Source organism: Protomyctophum parallelum (assembly GCF_964188405.1).
Source record: "Protomyctophum parallelum genome assembly, chromosome: 15".
Taxonomy (NCBI): Eukaryota; Metazoa; Chordata; class Actinopteri; order Myctophiformes; family Myctophidae; genus Protomyctophum; species Protomyctophum parallelum.
Genome location: NC_139710.1, coordinates 47,835,902 through 47,851,584, shown reverse-complemented (window position 1 = coordinate 47,851,584; position 15,683 = coordinate 47,835,902). Strand labels below are relative to the sequence as shown.

Genomic DNA, 15,683 nt, shown 5'->3' with positions numbered 1-15,683 from the left:
ATCTTCATATATGGAGATGGCCATATATGGTGCCGTGACGTGTCACGAGGCTTGATGTCACGAGGCGTGACCATATATGGAGGCGGGGTCTCCATGATGTCACGTGATGTCACGAGGTCAGATCCATATATGGAGATCTGTCAGTGGTTCTCAAACCATTTCATGTCAAGGACCCCAAAAATTGTAATGTAAATGACTGTATTTGGCCACCGACCCCCATCTCAAAATGTTGTTCCAGGCAGGGACCTTTCAGAAGCAAACATACGAGTTAAAAATGTTCGCTGGCGAAAGAATATCTATTCAAAGATTTGCACATGTTTTCACGATTTTTCAAACGTCGCAGATCTACAAGCGCGTAGTGCTGTGAGCTTGTAGATCTGCTATTTTTTAACAGCTAAAGTTTAAAATAATGGTTAAAGTGGTTAAAAGCTAAGGCGACACCGATGCGTCCTCGGGTCTAAATGGGTTAAAGCAGACAGGACTGGATACCAAATAGCCACCATATTTATTGTAGTTCAGACAAAATTACAATTCACTCCCCCATCAGGAGAGTGAGACAATGGATATAAAACTTGTAAGGATCGTAGCTTTAAAGTCATACTGTGTAACGTATTTTTCCATTAAACAAAAGTAATTTTAGATATAATCGCTCGCTGGTATATATTTTTTATAACAACCGTTCCACATAAACAAGTGTCGCGACTCGTCACCAAAAACATATAGGCACCGGAAATATATTTATTAATGTATTTTACAGTTAATAAAAAAGAAAACATAATTTTTCTGCGTTCCTTCCATATAGACAAATGCTGTCATGACAACAAAGCGTGTCGCTAAAACAGTCTCCTAAAATGAACACAGTATGACTTTAATATAAAACAGACAGAAAGCCTTGCCCCCCTGGATCGCACAAACACAACGTCTCACTGGTCCAAACGGGCCACGATAGATATAAAACCGCATGGTCAGGCCTGCCCATTGCCATAAAGAGACGACACCCAGCAATAAACAAACAATACACCACAGATATATCAATTGTTCACCGCCACCTACTTTGCTGGAGGAGGACGTGAGGATGATGATGCTTATCACTAAAGGACAAAGGAAAAGATGGATTTATAACTTCCTCTTCTGTGTGCGACATGTAAACAGTAAAACACAGCGCCGTCACATCATGGAAATGTCTAAATGTTCTATTCTCTGCAATTAACACACACGGTCATGTGACAATCTCTGATTGGTCCATATAAAAAAAGAAAAACAAGACAAATGCATGATGGGAATGTTGGACGCAAGACAAAAATAAATACATACTGAACTGTATGACCTGACTGACAGACAGAAAGAGAAAGACATTTTTTTGTGGAGAATGTGTGTGTGTGTGTGTGTGTGTGTGCACGCCCGTGTCCTGAGCGGTCAGGACAGTCCATCTTTCTAAACATCCATCCATTCATTCTTTCTTCCCGCATTCACCGCGGTCAAATTTGGTCTTCTCTTCTCCTCCCTCCATCTTCTCCAAGCCATCATCTCTCTCTCTCTTCCTCCCTCAACATGTTATTCCTACAGAGACCTCTCTCCCCCACTATCCGCCACGGCTCAGACGCCACACCTCACCATTCCTTCTTCTTCTCGTCCATGGACACGCCCCCGGGCCCCCTGGCCACCACCATGAGAAGTCCTCCGATGACTGAGGTGGTCTGGAAGAAGTCGTACTTGAGGAAGTCGTGCATGGGCTTGTAGGTGGGGACAGTCCAGAAGGCGTTGAAGTAGACATTGATGGACAGCAGCCACAGGCACAGCGTCAGCGCGGCCAGCTTGGTCTTCAGGCCCACGGCCACCAGGACAATGAGAGCCGTTCCTACCAGGTTCTTAAGGATCTACAGCACAAGCAACGGGAGAACAGATAAGAGTGCATGGATTAACGCAAAATAAATCCTCACGACTGAAAACTTTTGCCAGGCCAAGTCCTAATATGTAATTTTGAGAAACCGCGTGAAAGGAGCCACGACGTCCACTGCCACACACTAGCGCCGTGTGTCCGACACACTTAACACAATATGTAAAATGATGATGTTTTGGTAGCCATACAGCTAACTTGCAGATTGAAGCGTTTGTTCAATTGTGGTTATGAAATATCTGAGATCATTAGGATATCCTGAAGAAGACTGAAATAACTAATAAGTGATAATAGACTAGTATCTACAAGCTTACAACATGTCGCAGCGTGACGTGTTGTAAACTTGTAGATTAGCCTATTTTTAGTGCAGGACACACTTCTACAGAAGACATGCTGACTTCTATGGAATTCAAATGACCGACATCAGCCGTGTCGACAATGTTTAGCTCTGGGTTGAGTGATAGGTAGGAGTTGATAGGTTGATTACACATTTAAGTTGACGATTAATTGTCACACATTTGTGATCAACGAATTCATTGTGTTTTTGGAATTGGAAATTGGAACATTATGAATAGAAATTACAATCACATTTTAGGCTTCGTAATAAAAAAAAGTGCACAGGGCAGATGAAATATACCAAGAAATTACTGACATTTTATTTTTTATATATACTTTCATGACACGTTTAAGCTTGTATATCTGCTTTTTTTATGAATGATTTTTTATGACACGATTATGACAAACTAATTGCAAATTGCGATTACCTCAAATAATTAGATGATTATATAATAATAATTGTGACAACCCTAGTGATAGGGGCTGCCAACTACAGATTCTGTCTTCGTTCTTTTATGGAAAATTAACATAAAAAGGTTTATGTGAAAACATTTGACTAAATCCATGAGTCTGATCAACCACTTGACCACTTGAAACCCAGCATCCTTATTCTGGGGGCAACAAAAAACAGCCGATCTACAAGCTCACAACGTGAGCGTTTTGTGTTATCAGCTTGTAGATCGGCTATTTCTGCCAAAGAGATTTGGTGTAGATTGGAAGAAAGAGAGACCTGTAAATACCGCTGCGCTGTACACGTTTGTTTACATTACATTCTGATATGGTCTATAAATCACGCCGCCTAACTCACAGTGAAGAGGTTGAGCTCAAAGTGCAGCAGAGTCATGAACATGAGCACCAGCAGAACTCGTCCTCCAAGCTGCAAGTACTGTTTGGGACTGTTCTCTCTCAGGCTCGGAACGCCAGCAAACATGCTCTTCCCCTCTCCTCTGGACTCAGCCAGCAGCAGCAGCAAGCCTCCACCCAGAGCCAGGTTCCTGTAGCCGTGAGGAGAGAGAGAGAGAGAGAGAACACACACTCAGGTAAATGTATTCATTCCATTTCAGTCATCTGCATAGACGTGATTGTTAAAAAGCTAAATCGAAATCAAGTTGATTTTTCCGCACAAAGGTAAAGAGCATCTTTATGATTTTAGGCCTCACCAAATTCTATTATAAATAAATCTTTCTAAAATAGCCCATCTACAAACTCACAACAGGTAAACAAACAATTCAAGGCAGGCTATGTGCACATCGGATGCAGAATTGCTGATACCAATATCATAACATCAAAAAAGTCAAACATATCTTAAAAAAAAGACTAATACTGTATACAGTGTATATCAAACTCACCTCATCAGAAATTTCACATCCCAGAGAATGCTGTAGGCTATAGTCTGACAGACAGACAGACAGACAGACAGACAGACAGACAGACCATTAGATCAATAATAATGACATAATGAAGTAGGTTTAAAGTAGGCACCAGAGCAAGTTCTGAACACACACACACACAGACTGAATATATTGTATATAAATAATCATAAGGTGGTGTATATGGTCACCTGCATGGCGATGATTCCAAACAGTCCACAGCAGGCATACTCAACAAAGTTCCTACTGAGAATTAATACACATCCACCTAGGCAGACAGATAGACAGAGAGAGAACATGTTCATGACATTTATACTTTCTTTATTATTTACTAAATTTATCATGGCATGCCGTACCCGTTCCATCATGGATGTATGTCCGTTCTTGATTTAGATTTTCATAGGTCAAGGTAAGGACTAAGAAAGAGCAGTGCTTTCCTCTCGCTGCTCGCTCGGCCAGATCAGCCAACACAGGGAAGCTGGCAGAACCTTCACTAAAACATCCGCAACAACGCTCCACACAAAACGCTTCTCCCTTCTGGCTCCCAAACTATGGAATGAACTCCCCATTGCAATTAGAACTGCAGACTCCCAATCTTCCGCCGTAGTCTGAAAACTCACCTCTTCAGAGCCCACCTTAGGCCGTAGCACTTGCACTAGCCTCGATGACCTTGCAGGCGTATGCAAAGGAAAAAATACCCTGATTGTGCTGAATAAGACTACATTTTTTTCCCAATGGAAATATCCTAAAAACAGGATTGTATTATAATCGGAGACTATTTGACATTCAATGTTCTTTTTCCACAAATGAGTCTTGAAAAATGGGGGTCGTACAGAGTCGTCTTATATTCGGTATGCAACTTAGATATCATGTGATTTAGGCAGATGCCAGGTCATATTTGATCTGGCATCCTGATCCATTGTTTATAGTTTCAATATACGGATATTCTACTGTTAGTCATCTAGGATCATAAGTAAACCAAGAACCCATCATCCATCTAATTCTATGCATTTGATGTATTACCTTGGGTTGTTCTTGCTTAATGTAAGTCACTCTGGATTAAGAGCGTCTGCTAAATGTCTAAATTGTACAATGTAATTATTATTGTTTTTTCGCTGCAATTGTGAACAATAGCCAAGTATAAAATACATATCCATTGGCCAATCATACGGTTCACTGCAGTTCAACAGTCAGTGTGAGAGGTGTGAGAGGTGGTCAGGTCTATGAACTCTGCGTTTAAGAGAAAAGAGAACAGTTCTGTCCAATGTGCGCGTATTGGAGCCTGGGGGATCGAGAGCATGTACTGGTGTGGCTGTGCATCGGCGGATGTTTCGCCGTCTGGTGTAAGGTGGAGGGAGCATAACCTGGAGGTCCCTAGGGCAGTGGGGGGTGTGCATTTCATACAGGACTGTAGCGGCGACAACGTGTCTCGATTGATTGATTGATTGAAGTATTTATTAACAGATTGGAGAATTACAGTACATTTCAAGCACAACTCAATACAAAACTGTTAACTGTGGACGACACCATAAAGCATTACACTTGTTTACAATAGGGTCCACCATGTTCAATTCACCATAACATTTAGAGACGTACAAATATACACTTTAATATACACTACTGTATTATAGCCAAAAACAGGAAATCATCATAGAGGAGGTAGCATGAGCTAACGTGTTTCAGCGCTACGTCACATCATTTGGAGCGACACCCGCCCGGAAGGGTTGACTCCCACTTCTAGCCCAGAGTGGCCAATGCGTTCCTCCAGGCTTTCATTTTTTGCACCGACGAAAATGAAACACTGGGTACCGAGGCTATAGAGGAGGTAAAAAGGGGGAAAAAACTAAAAAAACATATACAGTGAAGTGGGTGGGTGGGGGATTCAGATTTTACAGGAGCCAGTTTCGAATTGCAGCCGTCCGTAAGGTGCTCTTTGAGAGCGGTTTTGAAGGAGTCAAGGGATTTGCATGTCTTAATGACTGTTGGTAGGGTGTTCCACATTTTGGTGGCATAGTGGCTAAATTAATTTAGTCCCTTGTTTGTGCCGAATCTAGGTTGCACATGGTTTGTTGAATCCCTCTGGTGTTGTGGGTGTGGACTTTGCAGACATTAAGCAAGTATTTAGGTATCTTTGTGGTGTATCGAATCTTGTGGATGGACAGTACAGTATGTGCAAAGAGTAAAATTAAACAAGGCAGATACCGTGACATGTACGCTCGCTCGGCAGCATTTAATTGCACAGCAACTTCCTGGTTTGTGCTGGCACTGGCAACATGCTAACTAATTAGCTTGAATTACAGGGCGTGTTCAGTGAGCGCACTGTGCAATGCAAACTAATAGGCGAGTGTGCTCCTGGTGTGCATTTCCGAACGCACCCACAAGCTCAACTTGTTAGCTTGTAGACATGTTCTTTTTGGCCAGTGACACAGCTGTGCGACAAAGAATAATAATTAGGCATTATTTGTCTTACTCAATTGTCCCAGCAGGTTGATGAGAACAAAGAGGGAGGCCAGGAACCAACCGCAGCTCCACGTAGCAGCGATGTAGTCCTTCTGTTCGCTCCACTGGAACCACATCCTGACTCCATCCTCCAGGAACGTACTGATCAGACAGAACCTCGCCACGTGAGGGAGATACTGCTTCGTCACTCTGAGGAACTACAGGAGAGGATAGCGATGAATGAGGAGAGAAATTAACAAAGAGAATGGAAGAAGTTCCTGGTCCCTGCAGTGGCATAACAGCCACTAGGGGGTGCTAACCAACCAACTAACAACAGAAAAGACTTGAGGATGGGGAGAGCTACACATTACAACACATATCCAATTTAAAATGTTATGCTAAACATAACAATTATATTATATTTGCATATTATGTTTAATAATATGAGCGCATATAACTTTCTGTTGTACAATTTACAGAGAGATGTATTTGAATTCACTTTTTGAGTGGTGCAACCACTCCAAGGAACAGCAATGTCCGTGTTCACCTACCTATGTGTTGGTTTATACACCTATGTGTTGGTTCATGAGCACCAGTATGACTATTAGTACCAGTAGGGGCGCTGTTGTGCCAGAAACAGAGAGAGAGATAGTGCTGCACTGTTGCCTGCTAATGAGAGAGAGAGAGAGAGAAGGGGGGGGGGGGGGGGGGGGGGTTGCACCACTCAGTTCACACGGGTGTGATCTTTCATTATCTATTAGCAATACAAATCTAACCATTTTCATGCTCTCTCGTCTCAACCCTGGTCACACAGTGTGTGTGTGTGTGTCAAATTATCTGGTTTAAATGTGATTCATGTGATGGTGGGGTGGTTATATAGGTCATGAAAGAGGTAGTAATAACAACACACACACAGTCACACAGTCACACACACACACACACACACACACACACACACACACACACACACACACACACACACACACACACACACACACACACACTCTTTCGGTTAATGGTTTAGCCGTAACGACCCAGATGGCCAACTGGACAGGAGAGCACTCAGAGCAGGACAGCGTAGGTGATACTGTGTCAACACACGGTGCCTGTCCACTGTCCAATCCATCTAATTCAAAACAACTTTATTTATAAAGCACATTTAATAGTTTTTGTATGGGTTTTATACAGCACATTTAATAGTTTGTGTTTATTTATGATTTCTCTCTGGTTTTACTGTGATTTTTGTGTTATGGGTCTCATTTACTTTTCCACTGTAAAGCACTTAACTAAATTGTTTTTATTTTAAGCTAGAGAATTAGCCCTTCGCCAAGTCCCTCCTTGTCCAATAGGCACAATGGCAGCGAGGAGACAGGGAAAGCTGTCCTACAATTTACAATTTACAATTTAGGCATTTAGCAGACGCTCTTAATCCAGAGCGACTTACATTTAAGCAAGAACAAAGCATGGGAATACATCACATAAAAAGCATTTATCATGAAACATGCGTAAGCTAAGAAAGTAACAGTGGAATATTTATATAGTGAAACTATACATACACTATACATATAAACTATACATCTTTACTACTATGCTATATATGTGTACTATGGCGTGCTATGACTACATACAATACAATTACAGTGCTGTCTACATAACATGCTATAAGTCTGTATCAAATGCTATATAATCCAACAGAAATGCTATCTAAGGGTTTAGGGTAAGTGCTAAGGGCCATGATGGAGTCTGAAAAGGTGGGTTTTCAGGCTACGGCGGAAGATTGGGAGTGATGCTGCAGTTCTGACTGCAATGGGAAGTGCATTCCACAGTTTTGGAGCCAGAAGGGAGAAGAGTTTGGGACGTGTGGAGCGTTGTCCCGGCGTTTTTAGTGAGGGTACTTCCAGCTTCCCTGCGTTGGCTGATCTGAGTGCGCGGGAGGGTTTGTAGGGTTCAATCATACTTGTAAGATATGGGGGAGCCATACCTTTGGTTGCTTTGAATGCCAGCATCAGAGTTTTGTATTCTGTGCAGGCAGCGACCGGGAGCCAGTGGAGGGAGCGGAGCAGGGGGGAGACATGTGAGAATTTTGGCTGGTTGAAGACCAAGCGAGCTGCTGCATTTTGGATCAGCTGGAGAGGCTGGAGATCAGCTGGAGAGTCCTTCTTCCCCCATAGAGATGCATGTTAAATGACGGGATTTCTCCATACAAATAATCGATCATTTCGGTAGCAACTATGAGGGGCATCAAAATGTCTTCTACATCTAGTCAACCAGGCCTGCTGTCATGCAAATTTGCATGACATTATTTAAATAAACTAGAAAAACGAGACAATGACAGAGGGAGAAATCAACATTTAACGACCGCCCGACAGGAGTTTTCATGTTTTCATGTTACATAAGTTGAGCCTTTGCATATGCCTGTAACTTAAGGTCGTCGGTTAGGGCAAGTGCTACGGGCCATGATGGAGTCTGAAGAGGTGGGTTTTCAGACTACGGCGGAAGATTGGGAGTGAGGCTGCAGTTCCGATTGTAATGGGAAGTGCATTCCATAGTTTTGGAGCCAGAAGGGAGAAGAGTTTGGGGCGTGTGGAGCGTTGTCCCTGCGTTTTAGTGAAGGTACTTCCAGCTTCCCTGCGTTGGCTGATCTGAGTGCGCTGGAGGGTTTATCGGGTTCGATCATACTTAAGTTGCAAGATATGGGGAGCCATACCTTTGGTTGCTTTGAATGCCAACATCAAAGCAACCAAACCAATTGGTTTCCTTTCATTTCTGTGTGAAATACATGGTCGAAGATGTGAATAGACAATGACTATTATGGAATCTGTTCTCAGTGCCTGACAGTGTGCACAGAAGGACTTGTTCATGCTGGTCCACACAGTAACACAACTAAGTAACACCTAGAGGTGTGATTATTTTAGTTTTCTGGAATTAGTCATTAGTCAGGCAAACACAGGAGGAGCAAACACCAGTATTAAGGGGGTGATGATGACCACAGCAGATAGGAGGCGGCACTACTCGTCGCCAAAATGCAAAATATTTATTTGATTGAGACCAACGTTTCGACAGTATTGCCTTTCAGGGATCCTCAGAATAAACTATTTTAGCGTCATAGACTCCCCATCATTCTGAAAGAACTAGACAATACCCAAACTATGCACACTCTCCCAAACTTAACCTACGCATACAGAGCACAGGTTATGCGCTCTGTATACTGTACACATATCAATGTGTCCTGTGGATTTCTAGGGGACAGGTCTGGAGGGTACGGGAACAAAGGGCCAGAAACACAGCATCATGCACTGTTCTGTTCTGTAGAGAAGTGGAGGTTAACTATTAACTTTAGCCTCCAGAGACTGCTGAGTTTGCCGTTCCCCAAAGAGAGAGACACACCACCCCCCCCCCCCCCCCCCCCCCCCCCACACACACACACACACACACACACACACACACACACACGCACACAATAATTTAACTCTCTCAAACACACACCCTCATTACCACAATACGTATCATAATAAGCATGCAGAGAGAAGAGAGAGAGAGAGAGAGAGAGAGAGAGCATACTAAGCCCCTCCCACAGTAGGCCACATCAGCAGAACAGAGTAGCTGGTAGCCAATCAGCAGACAGAGTGGGAATTAATGAAACAGAGAAAAGAACAGGGAAATCAGTTGCAGAAGAAGGAAAAGACGCTGGAGCAGCTTGGACAGTTTTATAGCCTTTTTATTCAGTTGCTAGTATAAACAATGACTTGACGTTTCCATCTTGCAAACTTCCTCAGAGTCATGACTCTGAGGAAGTTTGCAAGATGGAAACATCAGTCATTATTATTTATACTAGCAGAATCCAAATAAAAAATAAATTTAAATAAATATAAAACTGTCCAAACTGCTCCAGCTGCCAGCATCTTTTCCTTCTTCTGCGACTGTTGTCCCTGTTCCTGTGACGCACCGGCCTAGCCAGCCGTTTCAGGCTTGAGGTGCGTTGGTCTCAAGTTTATTTACAACTGAGAGTCAGTCAGCACAGACAGACAGTTCTGGAGCCGTTCTGCTGAACACAGTTTCAGGATGCCCGATGATCAATCCAGAACCAGTACAGAAAAACCCAGTAAACGTCTCTGTCTGTGAGCTCAAGTTACAGTACATGGGACAGTCACACACGGTACACACACCCCACTTAAGATCCAACCACATAAAGATTACTTAGTTCTCTCTTGTTGCAACTTGTTACTTTACCTCCAATTAACTGACTGCCAGACCAGTCTGAAGTAATTTATCTACACGAAACATCTCCCGATTACGACACACACACACACACACACACACACACACACACACACACACACACACACACACACACACACACACACACACACACACACACACACACACACACACACACACACACACACACACACACACACACACACACACACACACACACACACTTCCCTCCAGTATTGATGCTCTGTATGAGTCATACCTGTACCTCCTGTCTGTCAACATGTTCTAACGGCTCGTTGGTCGTATATTTTTAACCTAAATTATTCGTGGTTCATTGCCTGAACACACATTCACACCTACTACGCACATCGCTCTATTACATGGGATATAAGAGGCATTTAGAACACATTGCAATAATTGACAGTTTTTATAGGAGGTGGAAGGTATTGACTCTGGAGGACTTCACTTAGGCTATTGGATATGGATAGAGGCTATTTAATTTATATTTTATTGTTATGAACATCACAGTGGCCATTAACGTCTTTGCTTATACTTTATACACATCACCTACATAGTGTAACTGTAATTATTGTGTAATGTAATATGCTGGTGTAATTAGTCCTCCTGGCTACTATTTGTCTATGCAAGGACCTCCGTTTGCCTATGCTGATTTGGCCTGAGGAAGATTCACACACACGTTCAAACCAGTTGGGAGGTTTCCTTTCATGATTTCTTATTGTGATTAGCACTAAACTAATGAAGGCATATATTTAACCACATTCAGTTGACAGACTGACACTACAATCAGAATAGACAATGACTTTTGTGAAATTGTGTCCCTTCAAATCATTATGCTTCTATGCCAAATACTTCTGTCCCACAGATAAACAGTGCTGTCTGTCCTACAGAGATACTAGTGGTGCATTCATTTAATCGATATGGCAATATATATCGATTGAACATCCGGACGATAGGTGAATCGATCGAGAGGCTGCTGTTTCGATACGGCAATAAACGGCATGAATTATCTGGGTGACGCAGTGTTGACAAACGTACCTCTGCTTAACGTTATCAAAGCCCCCCTTGCAAGTTGCAATGCACTCCCTTCCCTGACATTTTATTTTAATTTAAAGATCTCTGTGGGCCTGAAAGTGTTTTATTGTATTTGTACAACATGGTCATTATATTTTAATAAACGTATAATCGATATATCAATATATATATATTGTATCGTGGCCTCTATATCGTGATACATATCTATCGTGTAATTGCAAGCAATATCCACCACTAAGAGATACAGTAACATTTAAAGACAAGACAATAATAATGAATTTTGTCTTTAGATGTCTTGATGAATTAAATACACGGGACCACAATGGAAACAAGCCCTTGCATTGTGCGTTATCCTTGATTCCTTTTAGCATCGTTGTATAATAATCGTACCGCTGACTCTACTATTTCCAAACTGTTAATAAAGCATTCAATCAATCAAAAATAACATATGGTTAAATTCAAGGTGTGAAACGCTGATCTTTGAATCACATAAATGCTGGTATATGAACAGACAGATCTTTCACTACTCAATTGGACCTAGCTAGCAATAGCATCAATATTACAACTTCAATTATCCATATTCACTAATTCAATCTGATTGACTGTGATCCAGTCATGTTGATAAATAAACACAGTAAGCAGCACTGTGAGCTGCAGCAACACTGTATATTTAAAATCATGTAGTGATATTTAATTTGTGATTCATTGAATATTAAGGAACCCGATAGAAACAAGCCATTGCTTTCTTGGGTTGGGTCCTCTTAGCAGACAATGACATTGTATTTATCTGTAATTTCCTGGGCATTTTTCTGCAAACTAGCTGTTTAAAGTATTCAATCAATCAATATCATGGTTGTGCGCGTGTGTGTGTGTGTGTGTGTGTGTTAGAGAGAGAGAGAGAGAGAGAGAGATCAAAATAACACGTTGTCCTAACTTTTTTAGGGTTAATCCTTGAACCCGGAGGGATGGACGCACTGCGATTAGCTAGTTGTCAAGGTTGTCATGGAGACAGACAGCGGCCCTGACAACCAACTATCCAATCACGTCTCGATCGTCTCTTCGGGCTATAGGATCTAGAGCGTACCTTCCCTTATCCGCCCATTTCCTTTTTCTGAAGAATCCCTCGATTTTCGAGAACTTTTACTTTTAAACACACACATAAAAACGTCAAACATGCTCTCTACACTAACGCATGATAACGTTACATAGTAGAAACATATAGAACATTGATATGATGTTTTGTTTTCTCGTTTTGTGTTTTGTTTTGTTGTTTTTTTGTTCTTTTTTTGTCTTGTTCCTGTTAACTGTATTGTCCTGTCTGTCTTTGTTTTTGTTTTATGTTATGTTTGTTTGTTTTTGTTGTTTTTTTCTTTTCTCCCTTCTGTTTGCTTTGTTGTACTATTTTACTTATGAAAGCCATTTATTTTTTAGAAGGGTAGGCACTATAAGCTTTGGCTTCAGCCTACACCTTTTTGGTCTGTTTCTTTTGCAAAAAAAAAAAAAATTATTGATTTGATAGATTTGTTATAATGACCAAAACAAATAAACTCTACTCTACTACTCTACTACTACATTTACTCTCTGACTGCAAAACACAACATAAACGTTACAATTGTACTAATTTCGTTGCAGTTACACTCTGTTGTGCTTTTATCAGACAGAGCAGTGGAGTGAGTGGAGCTGAGGTCCTCCTCCTCCTCCGGAGCTCAGTGAGGTCTCTCCCCGGGGTTCAGTGATTGTTTCCCGGGAAGAGAGAGAGAGAGCCGAGCCCCGGCCAGGTACCACCACACTGTCAATAAAGTGAAACGACCGTTGGCGTTGTAAAGTTTGTTGCGGACAGACAGACAGACTGACAGACAGTAAAAGAAACGAGACGCTCTGCTCTGCTCTCCGTCCACCGGGGGACGGGACTGACTGAGCTCAGCAGCAGCATCTCCCCGGGTCACAGTCGTTGTCTCCCGGGGAGCTGTGAGTGCTCACCTGGTCCGCAACATCCTCGGCCTGGCCCATCACGTCGTTGTGCCCCATCTTTTCTCCTCGATTTTAAGGCACTGAGAAACAGACGCGGTGATGATGATAATAATAATAAGTAACACACTGGATCTGGTGGACCCGTTCTTCTTCTGTTCTTCTAATCTACGATGATGTGCAGTGCTGCTGATGCTGCCGCTGCCGCATCCGCTACTTCAGATCTGACCCACAATACACCGCGAAGGGCGAAAGCGTGCCTCCTGTAGGCATTGTGGGGAAACACATGCCACGTGGACTGTCTGTCACACAGGCCCGAGAGAGAGAGAGAGAGAGAGAGAGAGAGAGAGTGTGTGTGTGTGTGTGTGTGTGTGTGTGTGTGTGTGTGTGTGTGTGTGTGTGTTGTCTAATCTCGTGGCATATACATCACCAGCTGGCAGCTGATACAGAATTACAGATCAAATCACGTAGTGTAAATATCTGCCTAAATCAAGAGTTTGTCTATATGTCGGCGATCTATCTACTAGGTTTTTACTCCAGTTTTTAATATACAAAGAAATTAAATGTGTTTGATTGATTGATTGAAATATTTATTAACAGTTTGTAGAATTTACAGTACATTTTAAGCACAAACTCAATACAAAGACTGTCAACTGTGAGTGGACGACCCAATTAAGCATTACACTTGTTTACAACAGTGTGTGTGTGTGTGTGCGTGTGTGAGTGAGAAAAGAAAGTGTCCTTTCAGTAGCACGACCTGTTGACCTCATTAGGACACCTACCTAAAAGCTTTTTCAGTAATAATTTAGCTATGTCTCTCTGTACTTAACATACTGTAGTTGCATAGTACATAATATACAGTAGGCTAGTACGTATTCAAACAACAACGTAAATCACAATTTCCATTAAGTTATCCCCAATGTGCTGTATAGGCCTACTCATGTTTGGCAGTTCACATAGCATGTGCAAAAAATAAATAGCCGAATCATGGATTGAGCAGGGAGAGAGGGCTTGAACCAGTTCACGGACAATGTTTATCTCCATTTGAAATTATAGGGAGTAGGCTATGTCTCATTTTGCTGAACTAAATGTCTTCTTTTTGCAACATTCAGGTATGAGGCCTGCACATCTGTCACATTTTATCATGTAAAATTATATAGCGCTGCAAGCACCGATAAGAGAGGTCAAGGAATGCAACAACAATACAAAATATTGTATCCAATACAAGGGCTTTCGTGACTGCATCAATGAGACTGCATAACAGAAAATGTTATAGCCGCCCTAAGCCACAAAACTAGTCTTATTAATATTTGAGATATTTTCATTGAGTTTGATTACATAATGTAATGTTTTAAAGAAATCACCAACAACTTGTCTTGAGCAAATTTTCACACCACAAGTGTAAAGGAATTTTTCACAAAAGAAAATATTAAAAGAAAAGGGTAAATATCCATAAGGTATTAGGGCTAAAAGCAAAACAAAAAGTCCTGGGGACCCGTTTCCCATTGTTGTCCTAATTACATTGTGGTCATAATGTGTTAGTAAATAGGAGGTAAATCCCAATCACCAGCTACAGTTTACAAAACATAAGCTATCAGAGGCTAACTTTTAATACTGAAAAGTTACTCTCGAGGGATTTTCAGTCATTTTCATCGATTGCGCTTTTGATTTGTCTGTGATTGATTGAAATTTGTATTCCACAGTATGTAGAATAGGTACATGACATGGGGGGTCCTTTTTGTTTTTGTGGGCGTGGCCGAAAGTTACCAAAAGGTGGGCGTGGCCATGGCTGCCAGAAGTCTGTCAGATTTTGACAGCTTCAAATTAGTGTTAAACATAATATATAACCCAATTGACTCCAGTCCTCTCTGTTTAATATAACTATATAATGAAACTATATAAACTATGCATATACCATGAAGTGCTATGACTACTAGCTCTGGTCCATAGCTCTAATGCGTTTCATTTAGAGCTATGTTACTCTAAACTTCCCCGCTCGCATGAATGCAGACCAGCCTCTACTCTTTGGCGTAAATAAAAAGAACGTTTTTGCTACACATCAAAACAAAGGCGAGTTGTGTCATTAGAAAGCCTACTTTGGTAATTGGTTCTAGTTCTAGTGAACAGAAATAATAAATAAATAGACTTGGTAACCTAACTGTAGGGAGTGCAAACACATTAAAGAACCTGGGGGTTATCATCTATGAAAAGGCAACACAATGAGCAGAAAATAAAAATGAACCATGTAAATACAACAAATTGAGCAGAGCACTGCAGGGAGTCGAACCCCATTCCGGTAAACCAGAAGTACCACAACCAGTGCCTTGGTTTTTGTTTTGTTTTACGAGGTCCATTCGTTGAATTGTAAATTTTGCATTTCAACTGTAAAGTAATTTCACAAT

General features: G+C 41.6%; 1 protein-coding gene across 1 annotated transcript; it reads right to left on the bottom strand.

The window, feature by feature from the left end:
* Nucleotides 1-486: 486 nt before the first annotated feature.
* On the bottom strand, nucleotides 487-13,499 carry LOC310872249 (surfeit locus protein 4-like). Its single transcript, XM_083784004.1, has 6 exons — nucleotides 13,294-13,499; nucleotides 6,074-6,260; nucleotides 3,795-3,871; nucleotides 3,583-3,626; nucleotides 3,042-3,228; nucleotides 487-1,877 (listed from the first exon to the last, which is right to left on the bottom strand). The coding sequence occupies exons 1-6, from the start codon at nucleotides 13,339-13,341 to the stop codon at nucleotides 1,611-1,613; spliced, it is 810 nt and encodes a 269-aa protein (XP_083640130.1). The 5' UTR covers nucleotides 13,342-13,499; the 3' UTR covers nucleotides 487-1,610.
* Between the last annotated feature and the right edge of the window lie 2,184 nt (nucleotides 13,500-15,683).